This window comes from Pan paniscus, chromosome 16 (assembly GCF_029289425.2).
Source record: "Pan paniscus chromosome 16, NHGRI_mPanPan1-v2.0_pri, whole genome shotgun sequence".
Taxonomy (NCBI): Eukaryota; Metazoa; Chordata; class Mammalia; order Primates; family Hominidae; genus Pan; species Pan paniscus.
Window position 1 is genome coordinate 31,858,551 of NC_073265.2, and position 27,840 is coordinate 31,886,390.

Consider the following 27,840-nt stretch of genomic DNA (forward strand, 5'->3'; position numbering starts at 1 on the left):
GCCCACCCTCCTGATGCCTCTTTTTCTGAGTAGATTCTTTCTCATCTGTGGAGTACCCTAGGAATTCCAGTTTCATATTAGAGAGGGAAAGAATAAATACAGGACCTCCAGACTGAATCTGGGAGAATCTTAATATATTATACACACACACACTTATACACACACACACACATACACACACAAATATATATTTGAATATAATTAAATCCTATATTGTTTTACAGGTTTTTCCTAAATCCCACCTGCTTCCAAGTATTTATTTTCTAGCAAGTATTTATTTACCCCCTGTGATCAGTATCTTCCACATAGAAGTACTTACACAGTAGGGAGGATGAATCTCTTAGGCATTTGTCAGCTCCGTTAGGATTTTTAGAGGTTTACTATGTTTTATTGAAAACCAGCCTCAAGTTCCTGATTGACTGTCCAGGTTTGTGTCAGTATATTTCTTAGTTGTCACTAACAAGTAATTGTGGAGCTGAGTGCTCACCCCCACCCCCCGCAGGTCTCTTTTCCATTATCTTATTTTTTGTTTTTTTGCATACACTTTGGTAAGTTGCTGAGACAACCTTGAGAAACACCTTTGTCCAGGGATATGGGCTAAGGCTGGAGTCAGGCTTTGTTTGCTTGGTTGAAGTGACTTGCTATGAAGGGCTGAGGTATAAGAAGTGCCACAGACCAGTGTGGTTAGAGATCTCGTGACTCTGGCATGCAGCACTGCCCTTCTGCAAGCTAGTCTTTAGGATTGGAGGAGGGTAGTGTGGTTTGAGGGGAGTGTGGCTTGAGGGAAGACAGGACCCTGCCAGCCGGATACGTGAGGTGGATGCTGTTCAGATGAACACATAACTAATCTCTTCAACCAGACCCTGGATTGCCAAGAATGATATGGGCTTCAGCTGGGCTGGCTGAACCCAACAATGAAACCGGAATTGTCTCAGAGGCTCAGCTCCCTTGCTTCTCTTACATTAAGATTGGTCTCTAGAGACCCATTTAGACTAAACAGTATTAAAAACAGGAAATTTGCTCCTAGCAGCCTGATTGCAGGAAAAGTTTTTCCACATAGGCAAGAATGAATGTTAAGAACAAAAACTCCATCCTCCAGGCTTGTTTTCTTATATAAAATTATTAGCAACCAAAAAAACTTGAAGCATCTTTGACATATTGGACTACCTCTCAGAGTGCTGACAGGACCCAATACGAAAAGGTGATAAAGAGCTCTTGTGAACACAATCAAAAATATGAAAACGGTGCTTTGTGGAAGATACTGACCTGGTAATGTTTATCTTGCCTGAAGATCAAATATGTGGAAATTAATGCAGAAAGGATTGGGGGAAACCTAAAGAACAGCTATAATTTAATTTTAGTCAACACTCATTTATTGTGACTATTCTGGATTCAGTCCATAGATTATGTATTCATGTATTCAGTCAGTGTTAACCGAGCATGCACTGTGCGTTGTTGCTGGGTGCCATGTCCCAGCTTCAGCCTTAGATGTGTGAGATCCTCTTTCCTTTTTGGTACCTCAGGGGCTTGCTAGGGTTTTCTTATGACAGTTCAGGGCATCCCTAGATCTAGAGACCAAACTCCTGGGACTGCTGCTCTTTTGAATGATTTTGCTGCTGAGGATAGTGGGGGGCGGGAAGGGGAATATATTGGAAGAAGAGAAAGGGGACAAAGAGAAAACTAAAAGCTAGAAAGGAAATGCTTTTTTTCTTCTGTGATGTCATTCTGCCCAAATAAGTCGAGTGTTGAAGAAGGCTTCTAAGCCCTCAGAACGTGACCCAAGTCCTCTCTCTAACCCTGGCTTCTATTCATAACCCTAATGTGGCTCAGTCAGTGTGTCATGAACACCCTTCTGCAGAAGAGACGGTATGGTCAAAAGATTCTTTAGTAGATCTGTGTCATTTGTTTGCTTGTGAGGAAACAACTATTTTTAAAACTTTTTTTTTTTTTTGAGATGGAGTCTTGCTCTGTCACCAGGCTGGGGTACAGTGGCACCATCTTGACTCACTGCAACCACTGCCTTCCAGGTTCAAGCAATTCTCCTGCTGCAGCCTCCTGAGTAGCTGGGACTACAGGCACGTGCCACCACGCCCAGCTAATTTTTGTATTTTTAATAGAGATCGGGTTTCACCATGTTGGCCAGGCTAGTCTTGAACTCCTGACCTCGTGATCTGCCTGCCTTGGCCTCCCAAAGTGCTGGGATTACAGGTGTGAGCCACCGTGCCCAGCCCTGAAATTTTAATTTAAGTGAAGGTGACAGTGGTTTCTGGCTAACTAGTTAATCAGAAATGTATTTGAATAATGGCTGGGTGTGGTGGCTCATGCCTGCAATCCCAACACTTTGGGAGGCTGAGGCAGATGGATCACTTGAGGTCAGGAGTTCCAGACCAGCCTGGCCCACATGGCAAAACCCTGTCTCTACTAAAAATTCAAAAATTAGCTGAGCATGGTGGTGGGCTCCTGTAATCCCAGCTACTCGGGAGGCTGAGGCAGGAGAATCACTTGAACCCAGGAGGTGGAGGTTGCAGTAAGCTTAGATCGTGGCACTGAACTCCAGCCTGGGCGACAGAATGAGGCACTATCTCCAAGAAATAAAATAAAAAATAAAGAAATGTGTTTGAATAAGAGTCTCATTTTGTGATCATTTAGGTAAAAGCGGCATAACCATTGCTTTATGATAGTCATTTTTGCTGCTTGCTGAACATTCATTGCCCTTCATCTTCTGCTGCTAGGATTTCACCTCCCAGCCCCACTTGGTTAGGTGGGGCCATGTGATTGGTTCTAGCCAGTGGGTTATTAGCAGAAATAATGTCTGAGCCTTTGATTGCTGGGATATGACCCTCTAAAGCCCTCTTTCCTTTCGGCAGCATGATCAGCAACATTGGAGATGGGTTGTTCTCTCAGTTGGGCCCTAGAGAAGCTGTAACAATCAGTGTCCCCTACTGACTCCTGTGTAGCATGAGCCAGAAATAAACTTCATTGTTTAAACCACTATGCTTTTGGGGTTTGCTGCAATAGCCAGACTTATACTTTCTTTTTCTTTTTCTTTTCTTTTTTTTAGACAGAGTCTCACTCTTGTCGCCCAGGCTGGAGTGCAGTGGCACAATCTTGGCTCACTGCAACCTCCGTCGCCCGGGTTCAAGCTTCTCCTGCCTCAGCCTTCTGAGTAGCTGGGATTACAGGCACCCGCCACCACGCCCAACTTATTTTTGTACTTTTAGTAGAGACGGGGTTTCGCCATGTTGGCCAGGCTGGTCTTGAACTCCTGACCTCAGGTGATCCGCTCATCTCAGCCTCCCAAAGTGCTGGGATTACAGGCGTGAGCTACTGTGCCTGGCCCAAACTGATTCTTTCTTAACTGATAGATTACTCACTGTTAAGTTTGTTGAATGGCTTTAACTTTGATATAATATCAGTCACAGTAAGAAAATGGGTCAAGGTGATCTGTATATGTACTTTCATTTTATTTTCAATGATAAATTATTTTAATGAATTTCCAAGGATTGAAAGTACCCAGGACTCTCTTAGTCTTGCTTTTTTCCCCCTTTTTCTATGGAAACCCACAAATCTATTCTATTTTTTGAAGTTGGCTCTAAAAAGGACTTTTGCCCTACAGCAGGGCTTGGCAAACTATGATCTGTGGGCCAAATCTTGCTACCACCTGTTTTAGAAAGTAAAGATTTTTTGAAATATAGCCATGTCCATTAGTTTATGTAATATTTGTGGATGGTTTTGTATACTACAAAGATGGAGTTGAGTAGTTGTGACAGAAACATTATGATCCACAAAGCTGAAAATACTTGCTATCTGGCTCTTGATAGAAAAAGTTTGCCAGTGTCTGCCTTGTAGGATCCTTAATTATTAGGAATGGAAATGTTCCCAGAGGATTTGCCTCAATTGTTGGAGACATTCTCGTTCTTGGAAATTCCACCTGATGGAAGGAAAGCCTTCTTTTGGATCTTTAGTCCAGCATCACCTTTTAAATATACTATCCTTTAGACAGAGACACAGCTTACCCTTCTTGGGTTTTGCCTATGACTAGATAAAGACTCCCTCAACCTTGATAATCATGCCATCTTTTATACTGCGACCCTCATTGTCCTTGTCCAGGCCAGCTGCTGGGCAGACTGCTAACATGTCCACTTCTCATACAACTGCTCTTCAGTGTGTCTACTTTATGCTTGTTGCTGTTGGCTGTTAAACTTGCCATTGTATTAGGGCTTTTTCAGGATACAAGGACGAGGAGTGATTAGGTTATCTCACATTGTGGGTCATTAAGGCTATGTGGGGAAATAAACTGGAAACTGTCAGCAGTCACACAGCCAAGCCACATGACACTGGAATATTATTTATTACTGCTCAGAATTCAACAGTAACTATAAGAGACTAATGGTACCTCTCTCCTCTCAAGAACTCCCCAAAAGAGTTGATCAGTTAATCTTTGGCATACCCTTATTAACATTATTATGATTATTATTAGAGACAGGGTCTCACTCTGTCGTCCAGGCTGGAGTGCAGTGGCACAATCATGGCTCACTGCAGCCTCAATCTCCTGGGCTCAAGTGATCATCCTGTCTCAGGGCCTAGCCTCCTGAAGTAGCTAGAACTACAAGCATGTTCCACCACACCTGGCTAATCTTTATATTTTTTGTAGAGACAGGGTCTCTCTATATTGCCCAAGCTGGTTTCAAACTCCTAGCCTCAAGTGATCCTCCAACCTTGGGCTCCCAAAATGGTGGCATTACAGGCCGGAGCCACCTCGCCTGGCCCCTTATTAGCATTCTTATTTGGGTCATCTGTGAGCTGACAGTGAGCACCTAAGAGCATGAGTCTTAGGCTCATGCTAAAAATGCTTACCTTTTCTTGGGAATCGAGTCAGTGAGGCTCTGGAAAGAAGTGACATAAAACATGGTAAATTATGATAAAGGAATCATTTGTGGTTGTCTTTTTAGAAGAGGCTGTGGGAATGGCAAGAACTTAGAGTCTATTCCAATAAAGCTATCTTTTATCATTTCTCACAGGATTCTAATGAATCCATCTTTTTGTAGGGAGGAGGGAAGTGTTAGAGCTAGATGTCCATTTGTCTGTTAGGATAGCCACATAAGGAATCTATCAGATCTCACATGCCACTCGGACAGTTGTCCATGGGAACATTCTTTAGCAAAAAGAAGCACTGACAGAAATAGCAAAATCCAGCCGGTTGCAGTGGTGCATGCCCATAATCCTATCAATTGGGAGGCCGAGGTGGGCGGATTACCTGAGGTCAGAAGTTTGAGACCAGCCTGGCCAACATGGTGAAACCCCGTCTCTACTAAAAGTACAAAAATTGGCAGGGTGTGGTTGCACATGCCTGTAATCCCAGCTACTCAGGAGGCTGAGGCAGGAGAATTGCTTGAACCTGGGAGGCAGAGGTTGCAGTCAGCCAAGATCCTGCCACTGCATTCCAGCCTGGGCAACAGAGCGAGACTATGTCTCAGAGGAAAAAAAAAAAAAAAAAGCAACATCTGTATAAAGAAAAGAAAATTTTTTTGATTATCTCAAAGCTCACTTTTTCTGGTTCCCTCAGGAACTAGGGTCTTATGCTGGGAATATGGATTTATGTTTCTGTATGCATTTATGTATATCTGTCGTGTATAATGAGTATATGTATCTGTTATCTCTATATAAACTCCTCCTATTTGTTATTTTCTTTTTCTTTTCTTTCCTTTTTTTTTTTAACTTTTCAGAAAATGAAGCACTAGACAGGGACTTAGGGGACTGGCCTAGGGACAGAGAGATTTCCATTTTTGCATTTTTACCTTCCAATAAAGATAATAAAAGAGTAGCATTTAGCAAAGAGGGGATATTTTAGGGTCTGATACCAGAGAGACCCTAAACTTTCAACTTTGGTACCCCAACCCCTTCTAGGTGAAAGATGGTTAAGCATAGTGATTAAAAAGTATGGTTTATTTCCCAGATTCATAATTTACTGGCCATAATCCTGAGCAAGTCCATTTATATTTGTGTGCCTCAGTTATCTATAAAATGAGGATAATAATAATACCTGAGAGGAGTTGTGAGGACTATATTAGTAAATAAATGTAAAGCACTTATAATAGTGCTTAGCAGATAATAAGTGCTGTCTGTTGTCATTATTGACTTCTCTGATACCATATCAAGAATTTGTCGGCTGGGCGAGATGGCTCACACTTGTAATCCCAGCACTTTGGGAGGTTGAGGCGGGTGGATCATCTGAGGTCAGGAGTTTGAGAGCAGCCTGGCCAACATGACAAAACCCCATCTCTACTAAAAATATAGAAGTTAGCTGGGTGTGGTGGCTTGCGTCAGTAATCCCAGCTACTCGGGAGGTTGAGGGAGGAGGATCACTTGAACCCAGGAGGCAGAGGCTGCAGTGAGCTGAGATCATGTCACTGCACTCCAGCCTAGGCGACAGAGCGAGACTCCGTCTCAAAAAACAAAAACAAAAAACAGCAGTTCATAAAGATATATAGTCAAGGATTTTTTTTTTTTTCCCCAGGAGTCTTGCTCTGTCATCCAGGCTGGAGTGCAGTGACACCATCTTGGCTCACTGCCATCTCTGTCTCCTGGGTTCAAGTGATTCTCCTGCCTCAACCTCCGGAGTAGCTAGGAGTATAGGCGCCCACCATCATGCTGGCTAATTTTTTTGTATTTTTAGTAGAGACAACGTTTCACTATGTTGGCCAGTCTGGTCTCAAACTCCTGACCTCAAGTGATCCGATGCCTCCGCCTCCCAAAGTGCTGGGATTACAGGCATGAGCCACCACACCCAGCCGTGGTCAAGGATGTTTACTGGAAACATTGTTAGTAAGGATAAGATAGTAGAAACAAAGTGATTGCTCATAATAGTTGAATCAGTTTTGGTATATTCATAGGATGAAATACATTGCATCTTCCTTGGAAGTATTTCCATGAAATGGTATTGACTGAAAAAGAATATGACAGCATCCCGTTTTTTAGTTAAAAAATTATTTAATAACATCCCATTTTTTAAAAAAGATGTTAAAAAACATCCCATATATATATATGGGTTATATATAAAACCCATATTATATATATATATAAATGTGTGTGTTTATGATTATGACTATGGGAGGAACAAGAAAGGATGCCTAATGTTAACATGTTATCTGGGAGTGAGAATTAACATAGGAGGAAAGAGAGAAGGGAGATGAAAAGGAGATTAAAAAAAAAAAAAGAAAAGGAGATAAAGCGTTCCCACCTCAGCATGAATGCTGTCTCAATTATTTTAAATAGTATTTTGCGTAACTGTGGCTGTATGTGTACACATGAAAAAGAAGAGTTATATGCATAGCTAATAGATACAGTCTTTATGTCCATGATATATTATGTGATAAAAAGCAGGTTGATGTATATTGTATGTATCTATTTCAGTAAAAATAAAACAAAGACCACAAAAATCCTTGTATATGTGGAGAAAGGTATGGAAGGAAACACATCAGGCCACTATTTGAGTACTTCAATGAGTAGGATTGGGGTGAGCTTTTTCTCAAACATTGTATTTTTTTTTTTTTCGCTTGGTATAAGAAGTGAGCATTGTTTGTAATTTGAAAAACAGCAAAGAAAAAATGTAATTGTGTTCTACTCATTTAATAATGGCCATGTGGGTGAAACTTGTGCAAATGAAAAGGTTAATATGTGCAATGAAAAGGTTAATAATAGGCAAAAAGACTCCAGAAATGATTTATGTGCAAATGAAAGGTTAATAATGGGCAAAAGACTCCAAAAACGATCAACAAATGGGAGTGGGATCAGATTTTATTACTTTTGGCCAAAGGCCATTTCAAAATATTAGTAAGACTGTTATTCAGAAATACTGAAGGGGAGACATGGTAAAGTTTCTTCCACTGTAAAGTGAAACAACGGAAAGTAAGGAACCTTGAGGAACAATTTTAAATTGTAGAGTAATAGCTTAGTGTTCAACAGATAAGATTTGCCTTTCCTGATAACTCTGCCAACAGAGTTATTTTGTTAGCGGCAGAATATCACAGTGGTTCAGAGCAAGAGCTTTGTTTAGAAGTACCTACTACTAGCTGTGTGCCTTCAGTTTTCTCGTAGGAAAGTTAGAGAAGGGCCGGGTGCAGTGGCCCACACCTGTAATCCCAGCACTTTGGGAGGCCGAGGTGGGCGGATCACCAGGTCAGGAGATCGAGACCATCCTGGATAACACGGTGAAACCCCATCTCTACTAAAAATACAAAAAATTAGCTGGGTGTAGTGGCGGGCGCCTGTGGTCCCAGCTACTTGGGAGGCTGAGGCAGGAGAATGGCACGAACCCAGGAGGCAGAGGTTGCAGTGAGCTGAGATCGCGTCACTGCACTCTAGCCTGGGTGACAGAGCGAGACTCCATCTCAAAAAAAAAAAAAAAAAACAAAAAGTTAGAGAATAACAGTAACTACTTCATAAATGTATTGTAAGAATTAAATGAGTTAATCTTTAAGGTGCTAAGAAGTAATCTAATACAAAAATAATTCCTGAGTTAAGTGTTATTAGCTATATGGATCTAAAATGCTGGTTTTGAATAGAACACTTCTAATGAAGTATTCATTGTGTAAAAGAATCCTAACAATTCACCTTACACAGTAAGAGCCGTGCCCAGCACAGTGTTTTGCTTTAGTACATGCTTTACAAATACTGGTGGAATAAATAATTTTCATTCCTTTCACATAATTTTATTAGAGTGTCTGATTAGTTCAACATTATTTCACATATTTTGATTAATATAGGATTTCAGAAATTAATACCAGTCAAATTAATGTTTGACTTCAGAAAATCAGGAGGAAAAGAACATTTATAGGGTGATAACTATTACCTATAATAATTTTTTTTTCTTTGGAGACAGAGTTTTGCTCTTGTTGTCCAGGCTGGAGTGCAGTGGCACGATGTTGGCTCACTGCAACCTACTCCTCCCAGGTTCAAGGGATTCTCCTGCCTCAGTCTCCCGAGTAGCTGGGACTAGGTGATAATAGTTATCACCCTAGTTGGAATTGGATTCAAGAATGAAAGAGACTCCTGTGTACATAAATATACACAGCTTTCAATGGGGGGAATGTGAGTATGCTAACTTGTGCTTTCAACAGTCATTACACATTATCACAACTTTATATAGAAAAGGAATCTAAACAATTTTGTTTATTGTACTACCATTTGATTTTTAAATTCTCTTTCACTGTTGTTTTCATTCCTTCGTTTTTGTTTAAATTTTTATTTTGTTCTTTTCTTTTCTTTTCTAGAGACAGGGTCTTGCTCTTTTGTTCAGGCTGGAGTGCAGTGGCACGATTATAGCCCACTGCAGCCTCAACGTCCCAGGCTCAAGCGATACTTCCACCTCAGCCTCAGCCTCCAGAGTAGCTGGGAATGCCAGCATGCACTATCACACTCTGCTAATTTTTTTATTTTTTGTACATACGGGGTCCCACTATCTTATTGAGGTTAGTCTGAAACTCCTGGGCTCAAGTGATCCTCCTGCCTGGCCTCTCAAGGTGCTGAGATTATAGGCATGAGCCACTGTGCCTAGCCCATTCCTTCATTTAGTACACACTTTATGTACTTAGTAGTATACTTTTATTATGTACTTCTTTAATATACACTTTTATTTACTATTTATTTATGATTTACAGGGCCTTGCTGTCTCCCAGGCTGGAGTGCAGTGGTGTGATCATAGCTCACTGCATTCTTGACCTCCTGAGCTCAATTGATCCTCTTGCCTCAGCCTCCTGAGTAGCTGGGAGTACAGGTGTGCGCCACCACACCCGGCTAATTTTTGTATTTTTTGTAGAGATGGGGTCTCCCTATGTTGCCCAGGTTGGTCGTGAACTCCTGTGCTCAAGTGATACTCCTGCTTCAGTCTCCCAAAGTGCTAGGATTACAGGCATGAGCCGCCACACCCTGCCACTATACACTTTTATTTGTGTTGATTTTGTTAATTTATATTGGGTTAGATAATCATCCATTTCATCTAGGTTTCCAAATTTATGGTGCTAGAGTATATCACTATGCATGAATGTCCTCTTCTAATTTAAAAAATACTTGAAAAAAAAGTTGTCTTTTTTTATTTTTATTTTTTATTTATTTTTTGAGACGGAATCTTGCTCTGTCGCCAGGCTGGAGTGCAGTGGTGTGATCTCGGCTCACTGCAACCTCTGCCTCCTGGGTTCAAGCGATTCTCCTGCCGCAGCCTCCCGAGTAGCTGGGACTACAGGAGTGCACCAGCACGCCTGGCTAATTTTTGTATTTTTAGTAGAGATGGGGTTTCCCCATGTTGGCCAGGATGGTCTCGATCTCTTGACCTTGTGATCCACCTGCCTCGGCCTTTCAAAGTGCTGGGATTACAAGTGTGAGCCATCGCGCCCGGCCAACAGTTTTGTCTTTTATATATGGTTCTTTTTTCTTGTCCCCAGATATTTTTTTAAATCTTTTCCTATCTTAATCTGGCACTATCTATTTCATTGTTTTTCCAAAGAAATTGCTTTTGTAAATATTTATTCTTTATAACACATTTTGTTTTCTAGTCTGTTAATTTCAGTTTTTACTTTTATTTCAGTTTTTACTCTTTAATTTCAGTTTTTCACTCTTCCTAATTTTGTTGAATTTTTAAAAATTTAAATTTACATATGGTAAAGTTTACTTTTTTGGTGTACATTTCCATGAATATTTACACATGCATAGATTCTTGTAATCACCACAGACAGGACACAGAATGATTTGAACAACTCCAGGAATTCCCAAGTGCTGCCCCTTTGTATTCACACTATCCTCCCACCCTAACCCCTGGCAACCACTGATATGCTTTTTGTTCCTATAGTTTTGCTTTTTCCAGAATCTCATACATAGGCTTACTGTAGTATGTAACCTTTTAAGACTGGATTTTCAGCCTGGGCAACAAAGTGAGACATCTCTACAAAAAATTTAAAAAAAAAATTAGCCGGGCATGGTGGCACACATCTGTAGTCCCAGCTACTTGAGTAGCTGAGGTGGAAGGGGAGGGGTTTTAGGTTGCAGTGAGCCAAGATCGCGCCACTGCACTCCAGCCTGGGTGACAGCGCAAGACTGTCTCAAAAAAAAAAAAAAAAAAAAAATTCTCGTAAGGAACATGCAGCCTAGAACCCTCTCAGGCACCTGTGCAGTTTAATAGGGTTCACACTCTTGTGAAAATCTAATGCCTCTGCTGATCTGACAGGAGGCAGAGCTCAGGCAATGAAGTGAGCAATGGGAGAGTAGCTGTAAATACAGATGAAGCTTTACTTGCTCCTCGCCTGCCTGCCCACCACTCACCTCCTGCCGTGTGGCCTGGTTCCTGGTTGGGGACCCCTGACTGAAGCTTTACCCAATTTCTTTTGGTTTATTTTGCTTTTTTTCCCACTCATTCCTTAAGATGAATATACTGTTGAGCTAATCAATGGCTAACTTGCCCTAAGGCTTGAGGTTGGGGTTGAATAAACGAGAGGCTATTAATCAGATCAGCAGGAGGGGTTTCCTCCAGTAGGATTGTTTTGTTCTGGCATCTTTTAACTTTAAAGCTTCCCTTAAGCTGGTTTCTCTTCATGATTCTCCTTCCAGGTGACCACCTCTTTCCCTTGGCCCTTTGGGCCCAGCGGTGGTGAATTTCCATTTTTGTTGGTTCTAGGTTACTGGACTACTCTTTGTGGTTTCCTGCTTCTCACAGTTGACCTAAAAGGAAGAAGCTGAGGCAGAATAAGCAGAAAGTTTGTTTGGGCCAAGCTTGAGCATTGCAACCTGGGAGCAGAGGTTCAAGTTGCCCTGAATATACACTGCAATTAGCAGCAGTTATAAGTAGATTTTTTTTTTTTCGAGACTATGTCTCTACAGAAAATTTAAAAATTAGCTGGGCATGGTGGCTCGCACCTGTATTCCCAGCTACTCCAGAGGCTGAGGCAGGAGGGTTGTTTGAGCCTGGGAGGTCAAGGCTGCAGTGAGCTGTGATCACACCACTTCATTCCAGTCTGGGTAACAGAGTGAGACCTGTCTCAAAAAAAAAAAAAATTTCAGGAAATTAAAGTGTTAATTGCTACTATCTAATCCTTAGACTTCATTCAGGATTCACTGATTGTCCTGGTAAGATCCTTACAGCAAAAAGATTAAGTTCAGCATCACTTGTTGCATTTAGTTATCTTAACTCTAGTCTAATTCAGTCTGGAATAGGTCCTCAGTTTTTCCCTGATGTTCATGATCTTAACACTTACGAAGATTACAGGCCAATTATTTTGTAGAATGTCCCTTTTATTTTATTTTATTTTATTTTATTTTATTTTGGAGACAGAGTTTCCCTGTGTCGCCCAGGCTGGAGTGCAGTGGCACAATCTTGGCTCACTGCAACCTCCACCTCCAAGGTTCCAGCAGTTCTCCTGCCTCAGCTTCCTGTGTAGCTGGGATTATAGGTGCCTGCCACCATGCCTGGTTAATTTTGTATTTTTAGTAGAGATGGGGTTTCACCATGTTGGCCAGGCTGGTCTCGGAACTCCTGACCTCAAGTGATCCACCCGCCTCAGCCTCCCGAAGTGCTGGGATTATAGGGGTGAGCCACCACCTGGTATACATGTCCCTTAATTTGGATTGTCCGGTGTCTCCTCATGATTACATTCAGATTATGTATCCTTGATACCAGTATCACTGAATTTACTTTGATTGCTTGATTAAGGTGGTGTCTGCCAGATTTTTTTCACTGTAAAGTTACTCTTTCTCTTCTTTGTAATTAATAAATATTTTGTATTTAATAAATATTTTGTAGGAAGTACTTTGAAACTATGTATTCCAGCCCTCATCAGACTTTCAAATTATTTTTATCTGTGATCCATGGTTATATTATATATTATATCTTTGATTCATGGTTTCTCATTTTATACAGTGGATTACAACCTGTTACTATCATTGCTTATTATGTTAAAAGAAAAATTTTAGACAAATTTAACAGAGCTTAATTGAGCAAAGAAGAATTTACAAATAAGGCAGCCCCTAGAACTACAATAGGTTCAGATACAGCCTGAGGCTGCCACATGGTTTTGGACAGAAAAAGGAAAGTGACATACAGAAAACAGAGGGATGAAGTACAGAAACAGCTGGATTGGTTACAGCTCATTTTCTTCATTTGAACACAGTTTGAACAGTTGGCTGTCTGTGATTGGTTGAAACTTGGCTACTTGTTAAAAAGTAGGTTACAGTCTGTTTATACATTTAGTTAGGTTATAATCACTATGTATGGAGAAACCCTTAGGGCAAACTTAAAATCTGCAAGGAGACAGCTTTAGGCTAAACTTAACAATTGTGATGCTCATTTTGTTCCTGTTAGTGGAAAATGATATTTAGAAACCAAGTTCTGGGTGCTAGATGTGATTATTTCTGTTGGGGTATCACTGTTTTCAGGTCCTCTTGGTAAAGTTAGACAAAGCTAGGGAATATATATTTGCATATACATTTTCATATATATACACATACATTTATCTATTTCTTTTTCAATCTATATTGAAGCCTATGAGTTCTCACTGATTCTGATCTAATACCATACAATTCATTCTTTTTTGTTTCCTTGACTCTACATTAAAGGAAAATAATTCATTCTTGCTTTCTTCCTCTCCTAATTTATAACTCCTTTATCTGATGATGAGGCTGGCTGTGGTGGTGTGCAACTGTAGTCCTAGCTACTTGGAGGCCACGGCAACTCCTTGAGCCCAGGAATTCAAAGCTGTAGTGGGCTGTGATTGTACCACTGCACTCCAGCCTGGGAGACAGAGTGAGACCCTTAAAAACAAAAAACAAAGAAAAAGAATAATGAAAAATGAAAGCCAAGTTTCTCATTATCACCTGTAGCTCGCTCGCTCGCTCGCTCTCTCTCTCTCTCTCTCTCTCTCTCTCTCTCTCTCTCTCTCTCTCTCTCTCTCTCTCTCTCTCTCTCTCTCTCTCTCTGTCTCTCTCTTTTTTTAGAGACAGGGTCTCACTTTGTTGCTTACCCTGGAGCGCAGCTACATGATCATAGCTGATTGCAACCTTGAACTCCTGGGCTCAAGTGATCCTCCCACCTCAGACTCTTGATTAGCTGGGACTTCAGGCATGAGCCACTGCCCAGCGGATGTCTCTCCGTTTTGGATCCATACTTCCTTGTTCAAATAAAACTAACCTGAAGGAAGGGGTGGGGCAGAGAGATTTGTTTGACTGTCTCTGTGGTTACTTGCCTGGGTATGTGTTGTTCCTGAGATGGGAGATCTTTAGTTGTAACCATGAACTTTCCAAGGTTGACAGCGAGGTATTAAGAGATGACAAATGGAAGTACAAAGATTTTTCAGAGGGAGTCATGTGACATGGTTGTTCTCCTGTTTTGTCCAGAGCTCTGATGTTCTGAAGGATTGAAATGAAAAGGATACATTTTATATTTTATGGTGATACAGTCCTAGGGTCAACCTCACTTAAGAGAGGCCTTTATCTGGGGACATTATGTGGGGCTTCAAGGTAGGGACCTCTCTCAAAGTGTGCTTTGAAATAAGTATAGCTTAAGATGCAGATCAGGGCCAGGCGTGGTAGCTCACGCCTGTAATCCCAGCACTTTGGGAGGCGGAGGCAGGCAGATCACCTGAGGTCGGGAGTTTGAAACCAGCCAGACCAACATGGAGAATCCCCACCTCTACTAAAAATACAAAAATTAGCTGGGTGCAGTGGCTGTAATCCCAGCTACCTGGGAGGCTGAGGCAGGAGAATTCCTTGAACCTGGGAGGCAGAGGTTGCAGTGAGCTGAGATTGTGCCATTGCACTCCAGCCTGGGCAACAAGAGCGAAACTCTGTCTCAAAAAAAAAAAAAGATGCCGATCAAATGCCAACACTGCTATGAATATTTCCCTCACTACCTCAGGCCACAGTCATGTTTCTTTCTCCAAATATAATATTTATGTCTCCTCTTTATTCATATTCTACTATGTACTGGTATTGAACTGTTTACTGACTCTATGGTCTATCTCTCCAACTATATGATAAGTTTGTTGTGGACTGAAGACAGTGTTTGAAAGGTTTTTCAAACCTCTCTCAGTGTCCTATGTGGTGCTGGGTTCCTGTTAGGAACTCAATAAATACTTTCTTCCAAGATTAAGAGAATTCTAGTTCTGGGACTTGGATGGTTCAAGACTCATTTCTTTCAAAATAATGACTCTTCTTTCTTTCCGTTGGGTATGGCATAGATTTCATTTGGCTTTGTTCGTGTTTACCTTCATTTCAAAATTTCTGTTGTAGTCTCTCCCTCCTCTTGTTCTTTGGGAACTGTTTAAATACCAATTTTCATGGTATGCATTGCATGGATAAATGTAAAATGTGGACGAACATGGGAAATAAATCTCTGTATTTCACAGCATAAAATGGAGAAGGCAAATAGGAAATCTAGACTCATTTGTCAAAGTTACATATAGGCTGTTGCCTGGAAAAATCTGCAATTTATCAGGGATAGTATCTGGTCCACACTTGGGCCAGGGCCCAAATTATGTCAGTTAACTTCTAGCTAGGCTTACAATGGGAATAGATGCATCTATAAACATTTATATTGGGTAGAGACCCAAAGATGAATGGCCTGTAGTGGGATTGAAGGAACAGCCCAGAATTTACCTGACATTTATGAAGAGTGGACAGTATTTCCTGAAACTGTGGGTTTATGTTTGCAAAGCTGGCACAGATGACACTTTCCCTTGTTAGACTGTTCACACTTTGGGTAAGCTACTGCCAAGTGGACAGTGGCTTATGTAAGGCTTGGATGCCTTGTGAGTGGAGCTATAGTATGCTTTCCCATGCTATATATATATTGGGAAATTAAATAGAAAATTTTAATTACTAATTAAAATGAAAAATATTAAGTTGTCTAAGCATAAACAGAAAAACACTATTTATGTCTATAATATAACAAAACAAGGTTCAGCTTAGTATCCTCATTATATTTAGGTATTCTTAATTACTGTATTTACATCAGAATTTAAGATCTTGAAGGAACATTAGATATATTATCTAGAAATAAAACAAAAGTCTGAAAGAGTAATTTCACCACCAAAATGTTAAGAATGTATTATCTCTGAATAGTGGGATCATGTTTGTTTATCACCATTTTCTGTTGTCTTTTTTTTTTTTTTTGAGACAGAGTCTCCCTCTGTCATCCAGGCTGGAGTGCAGTGACGCAATCTTGGCTCGCTGCAACCTCCGCCTCCCAGGTTCAAGTGATTCTTCTGCCCAAGCCTCCCAAGTAGCTGGGACTACAGGCATGCGCCACCACACCCAGCTAATTTTTGTATTTTTCATAGAGACAGGGTTTCACCATGTTGGCCAGACTGGTCTCGAACTCCTGACCTCAGGTGATTCACCTGCCCTGGCCTCCCTAAGTTCTGGGTTTACAGGCGTGAGAGAATAATTTTCATAGTGAATACACAAATACTGACTTGTCAATAAAGATGTTATCTGTTACTGCATTTAGTAGCAATTTTTCTAAAAAGGAATAAAGTTTTCTAATATAATTCTTTTATTTTGACAATGGAGTTACAGACCCATAGAGATAAGTAATATTTAAAATTCATTTAAACAGAATACATCACAGACATTTAAAGCTATTTTCTTTTTGATACAGTCTCATTCTGTCACCCAGGCTGGAGTATGGTGGCACAGTCTTGGCCCACTGCAACCTCTGCCTCCCATGTTCAAACGATTCTCCTGCCTCAGCCTCCCAAGTAGCTGGGATTACAGATGTGTTCCACCACACCCGGCTAACTTTTGTATTTTTAGTAGAGATGGGGTTTCACCATGTTGGCCAGGCTAGTCTCGTATTTCTGATCTCAAGTGGTCCACCCACCTCAGCCCCCCAAAGTGCTGGGATTACAGGCATGAGCCACCACCCCCAGCCTTAAAGCTATTTTCTGTTTTTGGAGACAGAGTCTCACTCTGTCGCCCAGACTAGAGTGCAGTGGCGCGATCTCGGCTCACTGCAACCTCTGCCTCCCAGGCTCAAGCAGTTCTCTTGTCTCAGCCTTCCAAGTAGCTGGGATTACAGACGCACGCCACCACTCCCGGCTAATTTTTATATTTTAGTAGAGATGGGCTTTCACCATGTTGGCCAGGCTGGTCTCGAACTCCTGACCTCAGGTGATCCACCCACCTTGGCCTCCCAAAGTGCTGGGTTTACAGGCATGAGCCACCATGCCTGGCTGCTATTTTCTTCTTCCTATTTTTTTTTTTTTTTTAGTTAGATTAAGAAAAACTAATGAAGAACTTCTTTTCTGTGTGAAAATTTTAGTTTTTAATAGCAATTTCAGTTTGTAATAGACATGCATGAAACTTTTCTGTGGGAAGGTATTAAGGGCTGAGGACTACATGTATTTTGTTGAATAACTAACCTCCCTCTCAGTGGAATGATTTTCGTATTTATAAAAGAAAAAGAATGACCCCTAAGCCCTAACAAAACCTTCAAGACATGAAGAAAGAGTTTTTATTATTATTATTTTATTTATTTATCTTTTTGAGACGGAGTCTAGTTCTGTCGCCCAGGCTGGAGCACAGTGGTGCGATATCGGCTCACTGCAGCCTGTGCCTCCTAAGTTCGAGTTATTCTCCTGCCTCAGCTTCCCAAGTAACTGGCATTACAGGCACCTGCCACCACGCCTGGCTATTTGTTGTATTTTTTAGTAGAGACAGGGTTTCACCACGTTGGCCAGGCTGGTCTTGGAACTGCTGACCTCAGGTGATCTGCCTGCCTCCGCCTCCCAAAGTGCTGGGATTACAGGCATGAGCCGTCACACCTGGCAAGGTTTTAATTCTTCTTCTTCTTCCTCTTCCTCCTCCTCTTCCTCCCCTTCTTCCTCTTCCTCCTCTTCCTCTTCTTCCTCTTCTTCCTCCTCTTCCTCCTCTTCCTCCTCCTCTTCTTCGTCCTCCTCCTCTTCTTCGTCCTCCTCCTCCTCTTCTTCTTCTTCTTTCTCCTCTTCCTCCTCTTCCTCCTCTTCCTCCTCCTCTTCCTCTTCCTCTTCTTTTTTTTTTTTTCTGTGGTAGGGGAAAGAGTTTCATTCTTGTTGCCCAGGCTGGAGCGCAGTGGCGCGATTTCGGCTCACTGCAGCCTCCGCCTCCCGGGTTCTAATGATTCTCTTTTCTCAGCCTCCTGAGTAGCTGGGATTACAGGCATGCGCCACCACGCTCGGCTAATTTTGTATTTTTTTTTTTTTTAGTAGAGACGGGGTTTCACCGTGTTGGTCAGGCTGGCCTTGAACTCCTGACCCCAGGTGATCCACCCACCTCGGCCTCCCAAAGTGCTGAGATTACAGGTGTGAGCCACCACGCCTGGCCATCTTTAATTTAATGGTTTATGAGAGGGTTTTTGATATCAGTTTTTTTTTTCAGGTCAGTGTCTCGCTCTGTCACCCCAGGTAGATGGAGTGCAGTGGTGTGATGTCGGCTCACTGCAACTTCTACCTCCGTGGCTAAAGCGATCCTTCAACTTCAGCCTCCCAAGTAGCTGAGGCCTCTCAGTCTCCCAAAGTGCTGGTATTACAAGTGTGTACCACCGTGCTTGGCCAATTGTTTTCTGGGAGGCCAAGGTGGGTGGATCGCTTTGAGTCCAGGAGTTTGACACCAGCCTGGGCAACATGGCAAAACCCCATCTCTACAAAAAATACAAAAATTAGCTGGGCATGGGGACATGTGCCTGTAGTCCCAGCTACTTGGGAGGCTAAGGTGGGAGGATTGCTTGAGCCTGGGAAGTTGAGGCTGCAGTAAGCTGTGATTGTGCCACTGTACTCTAGCCTGGGCAGCAGAGGGAAACCTTGTTTCAGAAAAAGAAAAAAAATTATGGGTACATAGTAGGTATATATATTTATGAGGTACATGAGATATTTTGATACAGGCATACAATGCATAGTAATCACATCAGGGTAAATGGGATATCCATCACCTCAAGCATTTATCCTTTCTTTGTGTTACAAACATTCCAGTTATGCTCTTAAAGTTATTTTGAAATATACAATAAATTTTTGTTGGCTGTAGTAATCACATTATGCTATCAAATACTGGATCTTACTCATTTTGTCTAACTTTTTTTGTACCCATTAACCATCCCCCTTCCCCTCTACCGCCACTGCCCTTCCCAGCCTCTGGTAACCATCATTCTACTCTCTGTTTTCATGAGTTCAAGTGTTTTAATTTTTAGCTCCTACAAGTTTGTCTTTCTGTGCCTGGTTTATTTCACTTAATGTAGTGTGTTCCAGTTCTATCCATGTTTTTGTAAATGACAGGGTTTCACTGTTTCTATGGCTGAGTAGTACTCCATTTTGTATATGTACCACATTTTGTTTATGTTTGTCTCTTGATGGACATTTAGGTTGCTTCCAAATCCTCACTATTGTGAATAGTACTGCAATAAACATGGGAGTGCAGATACCTTTTTGACATACTGATTTCATTTTCTTTGGATAAATACCCAGTAGTGGGATTGCTGGATCATATGGTAATTTTATCTTTAGTGTTTTTTTTTGAGGAACCTCCATACTGTTCTCCATAGTGGCTGTACTAATTTACATTCCCACCAATAGTGTATAAGGGTTCCCTTTTCTCCACATCCTCACCAGCATTCATTATTGCCTGTCTTTTGGATAAAAGCCATTTCTCCTGGGGTGAGATGATAACTCATTGTAGTTTCAATTTGGATTTCTCTGATGATCAGTGATGTTGAACACCTTTTCATATATCTGTCATTTGTATGTCTTCTTTTGAAAAGTGTTTATTCAGATCTTTTGCCTATTTTAAAATTGAATTTTTAGATTTTTTATTGAATTTTTTGCATTCCTTATGTATTCTCATTATTAATCCTTTGTCAGATGGATAGTTTGCAGATATATTTGCCTGTTCTGTGGGTTGTCACTTCACTTGGTTGATTGTTTCCTTTGCTATGCAGAAGCTTTTTAACTTGATGTGATCCCATTCATCCATTTTTGCTTTAGTTGCCTGTGTTTCTGGTGTATTATTCAAGAAATCTATGCCCAGACCTATGTCCTGGAGAGTATTCTCAGTGTTAATGTTTAGTAGTTTCATAGTTTGAGGTCTTAGATTTAAGTCCTTAATCCATTTTGATTTGATTTTTATATAAGGTGAGAGATAGGGGTCAAGTTTCATTCTTCTGCATGTGGGTATCCAGTTTTCCCAGCACCATTTGTTGAAGAGACTGTCTTCTCCCCAGTGTATGTTTTGGCACCTTTGTCAAAAATGAGTTCACTGTGGTGTGTGGATGTCTTTCTGGGTTCACTATTTTGTTCCATTGGTCTGCGTGTCTGTTTTTATGCCAGTACCATGCTGTTTTGGCTACTGTAGCTCTGTAGTATAATTTGAAGTACGGTAATATGATTCCCTCAGTTTTGTTCTTTTTGCTCAGAATGGCTTTGGCTATTCTGGGTCTTCTGTGGTTCAATAAAAATTTTAGGGTTGTTTTTTCTATTTCTGTGAAGAATGTCATTGGTATTTTGGTAGAGATTGCAAGTATTTCTCATACTACCCCAGTTAAATTTCTTTTTTTTCCTCAAGACAGTCTCTTGCTCTGTTATCCAGGCTGGAGTGCAGGGGCGTGATCATTGCTCACTGTAGCCTTGACCTCCTGGGTGCAAGCAATCCTCCCACCTCAGCCTCCCAAGTAGCCAGGACTATAGGTATACACCACTACACCCTGCTAATTTTGTTTATTTTTTGTAGAGACAAGGTCTCACCATGTTGCCAGGCTGATCTTCAACTCTTGCACTCAAGGGATCTTCTTCCTCAGCCTCCTAAAGTGCTGGGATTACAGGCCTGAACCACTGTGCCTGGCCTATAGTTTTCATTGTAGAAGTCTTTCACTTTGGTTAAGACTATTCCTAGGTATCTTATTTGTAGCTATTGTAAATGGGATTGCATTCTTGATTTCTTTTTCAGATTGTTCTCTGTTAGCATATAGAAATGCTACTGATTTTTATATGTTGATTTTGTATCTTGCAAGTTTACTGAATTTGTTTATGAGTTCTAACAGGTTTTTGGTGGAGTCTTTAGGTTTTCCCAAATATATCATCTGCAAACAGGGATAATTTGACTTCTTCCTTTCCAATTTGAATGCTTTTTCTTTCTTTCTCTTGTCCGATTGCTCTAGCTAGGACTTCTACATTGAATAACCGTGGTGAAAATGGGCATTGTTGTCTTATTCCAGATCCTAGAGGGAAAGGCTTTCAGTTTTTTCCTGTTCAGTCTGATACTAGCTGTGGATCCCTTCTTGTATATGGCTTTTATTGTGTTGAGGTATGTTCCTTGTGTACCCAGTTTCTCAAGGTTTTTTTTTTTTCTCATAAAAAGGATGTTGAATTTTATCAAATGCTTTTTCAACAATAGTTGAAATGATCATATGGTTTTTGTCCTTCATTCTGTTGACATGATGTATCACATTCATTGATTTGCATATGTTGAGCCATCCTTGCATCCCTAGGATAAATTCCACTTGGTCACGATAAATGATCTTTTTTTTCTTTTCTTTTTTTTTTTTTGTGAGACTGAGTCTCGCTCTGTCGCCCAGGCTGGAGTGCAGTGGTGCAATCTTGGCTTACCGCAACCTCCATCTTCTGGGTTCAAGTGATTCTCCTGCCTCAGCCTCCCGAGTAGCTGGGACTACAGATGCGTGCCACTACACCCAGCTAATTTTTTGTATTTTTAGTAGAGACTGGGATTCACCACGTTAGCCAGGATAGTCTCGATCTCCTGACGTTGTGATCTCCCTGCCTCGGGCTCCCAAAGTGCTGAGATTACAGATATGAACCACCACACCCAGCCTGAATGATCTTTTTCACATGTTGTTGAATTTGGTTTGCTGGTATTTTGTTGAAGATTTTTGCATCAATGTTCATCAGGGATATTGGCCTGTAATTTTCTTTTTTTGATGTATCTTTATGTGGTTTTGGTATCAGGGTAATACTGGCCTTAAAAGATGAGTTTGCAAGTATTCCCTTTTTCATTTTTTTGGAGTAGTTTTAGTAGGATTGGTATTAGTTATTTAAATGTTTGGTAAAATTCAGCAGTGAAGCTGTCAGGTTCTGGGCTTTTCTTTGCTGGGAGATTTTTATTACAGCTTTATTACTTGTTACTGTTCTATTCAGGTTTTGGATTTCTTCATGGTTCAATTTTGGTAAATTGCATGTGTCTAGGAATTTATCCATTTCTTTCTAGGTTTCCCAATTTATTGGTATATAGTCATAGTAGTCTCTAATGGGCCTTTGGATTTCTGCAGTGTCAGTTGTAATGCTTCCTTTTTCATCTCTGATTTTATTTATGTGAGTCTTCTCTTTTTTTCTTCATCTGTCTAAAGGCTTATCGATTTTATCTTTTCAAAATACCAACTTTTCATTTTTATTGATCTTTTGTATTGCTTTTTTCATTTCAATTTCATTTATTTCTGCTCTTTTTTTCTTCTGCTCATTTTGTGTTTGATTCGCTCTTGCTTTTCTAGCTCTTTTTTTTTTTTTAATTAAAAAAATAGAAATGGAGTCTTACTATATTGCAAGAGTTGACAGAGCTTGAGCCCAGGCTAGTCTTGAACTCCTGGGCTCAAGTGATCTTCTTGCCTTGGCCTCCCAAAGTGCTGGGATTACAGACATGGGCCACCATGCCTGGCCACTTTTCTAGTTTTTAAGATGCATTATTAGGTTATTTGAAGTTTTTCTACTTTTTTGATATAGATGCTTATTGCTGTAAACTTTTCTCTTAGTAGTACTTTCACTGTATCCCATTTGTTTCTTCTGTTTCCGTATCCATTTGTTTCAAGAAATTTACGCCAGGCATGGGGCTTACGCCTGTAGTCCTAGTACTTTGTGACGCCAAGTTGGGCAGACTGCCTGAGCTCAGGAGTTCAAGACCAGCCTGGGAAACATGGTGAAACCCTGTCTCTACTAAAATACAAAAAAAGCCAGGCGTGGTGGTGCACGCCAGTAGTCTCAGCTACTTGGGATACCAGGGCATGAGAATTGCTTGAACTCAGGAGGTAGAGGTTGCAGTGAGCTGAGATGACGCCATTGTACTCTAGTCTGGGTGACAGAGCGAGATTCCGTCTCCAAAAAAAAAAAAGAAATTTTAAAATTTTCTTCTTATTTTGTTTAGTGGCTTAGTGGTCATTCAGGAGCATATTGTTTAATTTCCATGTGTGTGTATGGTTTCCAAAATTCCTCTTGTTATTGATTTCTAATTTTATTCCATTGTGGTCATAGAAGATAGTTGATATGATTTCAGCTTTTTGGAATTGTTTTATTATTTATTTTTATTTATTTTTTCCTTAACCCACCTTCCGGGAAGATTTTTTTTTAAATTCTTTAAGATGTGTTTTGTGGCCGAACATATGGTCTATTCTTGAGAATGATCCATGTGCTGAGGAGAAGAATGTGTATTCTGCAGCCATTGGTTGAAATGTTCTGTAAATATCTATTAGTTCCATTTGGTTTACAGTGCAGATTAAGTCCAACATTTCTTTGTTGATTTTCTGTCTGAATGATCTTTCCAATGCTGAAAGTGGGGTGTTGAAGTCTCCAGCTATTACGGTATTGAGGTCTCTCTCTCTTTAGCTCTAATAATATTTGCTTTATATATATCTGGGTGATCCAGTGTTGGGTGCATATATATTTATAATTGTTACATCCTTTTGCTGAATTGACCCCTTTCTGATTATATAATGACCTTTGTCTCTTTTAAGTTTTTGTCTTGAAATCTATTTTGTCTGATACACATGTAGCTACTTCTCTTTTTTGGTTTCCATTTGCACAGGTTATCTTTTTCTCTCCCTTTGTTTTCAGTGTATATGTGTCTTTATACACGAAATGTGTTTCCTGTAGGCAACAGATTGTTGGGTCTTGTTTTTTAAATCCATTTAACTCTGTCTTTTGATTGGAGAGTTTAGTCCCTTTACGTTCAAAGTTATTATTGATGAGTAAGGACTTCTCCCATTTTGTTATTTGTTTTCTGGTTGTTTTGTGGTCTTTTCTTCCCTCTTTCTTTTCTTCCTGTCTTCCTGTTTTGTGAAGGTGATTTTCTCTGGTGACATGTTTTAATTTCTTTTTATTTTTTGTGTATCTTTTGTAGGTTTTTTGATTTGAGGTTACCATGAGGCTTGCAAATAACCCATTCGTTTAAACTGATGACAACTTAACACTGATTATTAAAACAAATAAACTAACAAAGAGAAAACTAATAAAAATGTCTGTAATCCTAACTACTCAAGAGGCCAAGGCGAGATGATCCCTTGAGCCCAGGAGTTCGAAGCTGCAGTAAGCTATGACTGTGCCACTGCACTTCAGCCTAGCTGACAGGATAAGACCATGTCTCAAGAAAAAAATAAATAAAGAACCAGACACAGTGGCGCACACCTGTAATCCCAGCACTTTGGGAGGCTGAAGTACGTGGATCACTTGAGTCCAGGAGTTCAGTACCAGCCTGGGCAACATGGGGAGACCTGTCTCTACAAAAATACAAAAAAATTAGCTGGGCATGGTGATGCACACCTGTAGTTCCAGCTGCTGGGGAGGCCAAGGTAGGGAGATCGTTTGAGCCCAGGAGGTCAGGGCTGTGGTAAGCCAAGATTGTGCCACTGCACTCCAGCCTGGGGGACAGAGCAAGACCCTGTCTCAAAAAAAAAAAAAAAAGAACAGGGAGTGTAGTCTTGAGTTAGCAGCTCCTATCTTTGTCCCTAATTACGTGTATTACTTTGTTTAATCTTCACAACAAACCTGTATTACAGATACAAAAATAAACATTTTATACCTAAAGAAACTGAAGCTTACAAAGTTTAAGTAACTTGCCCAAGATCACACAGCTTTGAAGTATAAGAACACACTACACCTTGGAATCGTATCAGAGGAGTCACAGAATTGAAGGGAAAGTTGAAAAATGGGCAGGAAGGCATGGGATGCTAAGCAGCAGGGACCCCAGGCAGAACCATATCACAGAATCATCTGATTTGAGCACGCACTTGGCACTTCTACCACTGTATGTCCAGCAGCAGTGCTATTGGATCCTTGATGCCAGCATGGACAATTTATTAACTATTCTTTATTTTTATGTCTTTCTTTCAAAATTCAAATGATAATCTAGTTGTCAAGTGACATCTAGTTGTCCGGCCCCGTTTCTTTCTTTCTTTTTTTTTTTTGAGATGGAGTCTCACTCTGTCGCCTAGGCTGGAGGGCAGTGGCACGATCTCAGCTCATTGCACTTCCGCTTCCTGGGTTCAAGCGATTCTCCTGCCTCCGCTTCCCAAGTAGCTGGGATTATAGGTGCCCACCACCATGCCTGGGTTATTTTTTGTATTTTTAGTAGAGACAGCGTTTCGCCATGTTGGCTGGGCCTGTCTCGAACTCCTGACCTCAGGTGATCCACCCACCTCATCCTCCCAAAGTGCTGGAATTACAGGCGTGAGCCACCGTGCCTGGCCCTGTCTGGCCTCATTTCATGTGCTAGTGTTGTCCTAGGTGGAGAGGAATATCTGGCCTGTTTGGCTTCTATAGTAGAGCATTGAGCTGTGCTTCCCACCAAGAATGACACAACCAAAGATTCAAAGGAAGAGTATTTTGATGCTGGGCAACAATACAAAGGGTAAATATCCACTGTACCAGCCGTGGGTATGCAGATGCCCACGTAGCATTCTGCTGAAGACTGGCTGAACTAGGAAGCTGTGCCTTCCCCGTAAAGCTGGCTATTTTTTCCTGAGACCAGAGTCTGCCTAACAGAGCTCAGTAGGACTTCCAAGCAGTATACCAAGTACAGGAGTTTTCACATGAGGACCTCTGCCTATTTCTGATTCACTAAAGCAGGGGTAAATGACCAGCAGAACCAGCCAGCTCTTAGGGTCAATCTGAGGAGGGAGTGTGTAGAAAATAAATGCACGTGGAAAACACCTCCCTAACTTCTGGTCTTACTGATCTTCAGTATGGTATCCTAAGACCCTGAATTTGTATGTTATTGGGCAATATTTCACTGCAGCTTTACCTGATTAACCATATTAAACGTTTTCTTATGAGAGATACAGAATTATTTTGCTTGCATATCTTTGCTCTTCTACACTCTCTTTGCCTTAAGTTTAGAGACCATATTACTTTTGTATCTTATCTTCAGAGTCTAGTATTGTGTCTACATACACTAGGCACTTAAAAAATTTGACCGGCTGAATGAATGAATTTTCCTTAGCTATCTTTTTATGAAGCTAAATTGATTCTTATGAAATGGTAGTGAATTAATAGTCATGTATGTTTGAAATATTTTATATTTTTTTAGATTAGAAAATAATTCTAAATCTGTTATGAGAAGAAGGACCACAGTGATATTTCCTCTGCTTTTGTTGTTACAGGTTTTCCAGGATTTAGGGATGGAAGTACTGTCTGGAGTTGCCAAAGGCTATAACATATGCCTTTTTGCTTATGGACAGACAGGCTCTGGGAAGACATATACCATGCTGGGGACCCCAGTGAGTATTACGATGATATATATTCCTAATGCCACAGCAAGCCTGAACCTTGCATTGTCCTTACTACTGTGAGACAGAATATGATTTCTGTAGTCAGTCAACTTTAAAGAAGATTGAATGAGCCTTCTTCTGTTTTAAGAATGAGTTTTTCGGCTGGGCGCAGTGGCTCACGCCTGTAATCCCAGCACTTTGGGAGGACAAGGTGGGAACCCGGGAGGCGGAGCTTGCTGTGAACTGAGATAGTGCCATTGCACTCCAGCCTGGGCAACAAGAGCAAAACTCCATCTCAAAAAAAAAAAAATTGAGTTTTTCAGCATTTAATTGGAAGGTAACCTTTGAATAATTAACCCCTATTTATTTGTTTATTTATTTATTTTTGAGACGCAGTCTTGCTCTGTCGCCAAGGCTGGAGTGCAGTGGCGCAATTTCAGTTCACTGCAAGCTCCGCCTCCCGGGTTCACGCTATTCTCCTGCCTCAGCCTCCCGAGTAGCTGGGACTACAGACGCCCGCCACCACGCTTGGCTAAGTTTTTGTATTTTTAGTAGAGACGGGGTTTCACCGTGTTAGCCAGGATGGTCTCAATCTCCTGACCTTGTGATCTGCCCGCCTCGCCTCCCAAAGTGCTGGGATTACAGGCATGAGCCACTGTGCTGGGCCTTAACCCCTCTTTATTAAACCCTGAAGAGCCTTAGAATTTTACAGCTCCCGTTGACAAAGCAGTTCTTGTCAGTCCTGCTGAATTTCTCCTTATCTCCAGGTTCATTATTTGAATCTGTTTTGCACCTTTGTTGTAGACAAGACCTGGACTAAATCTTAAGCGCAGCTAGAGCTGTGCAGAGATTTGATTATTGTGGCCAAGCTCCAAGCCTACATGTGTTACATCTGTGTGTTGGAAGAAAGCAGGAGAACTAGCTCCTGAGTCAGGGGCTTTCAAAATTATGCAGGATTTAATGAGAGGCTTCCTTTATCACAGAAAATCAGGAGGGCAGAGTTCCTTAAGAATACCTTTTTGTTTTGGGTTTAGAAATATCCTGGTCGGGGTGCCAGGTGTAGTAGCTCACACCTATAATCTCAACACTTTGGGGTGGCTGAGGCAGAAAGATCTCTTAAGCCCAGGAATTTGAGAACAGTCTAGGCAACATAGGGAGACTCCATCTCTACAAAAAATACAAAAGTTAGCTGGGTGTGGGGGCACATGCCTGTGGTCCCAGCTACTTAGGAGGCTGAGGTGGGAGGATGGCTTCAGGCTGAGAGGTTGAGGCTGCAGTGATCAGCCATGATCTTGCCACTGTACTCCACCCTGGGCAACAGAGTAAGAGACCCTGTCTCAGCCGGGTGGGGT

At 41.1% G+C, this 27,840-nt stretch overlaps 1 protein-coding gene across 2 annotated transcripts in view; it reads left to right on the plus strand.

Annotated features, from left to right (window-relative positions):
* STARD9 (StAR related lipid transfer domain containing 9) overlaps positions 1 to 27,840 on the plus strand; it is a 144,482-nt gene that overhangs the window by 31,829 nt on the left and 84,813 nt on the right. For both annotated transcript variants that reach the window (XM_063596570.1, XM_003805597.6), the window contains exon 4: positions 26,381 to 26,497. In XM_063596570.1, coding sequence (XP_063452640.1) covers positions 26,381 to 26,497 — 117 coding nt within the window. The remainder of the gene's footprint in view (positions 1 to 26,380; positions 26,498 to 27,840) is intronic.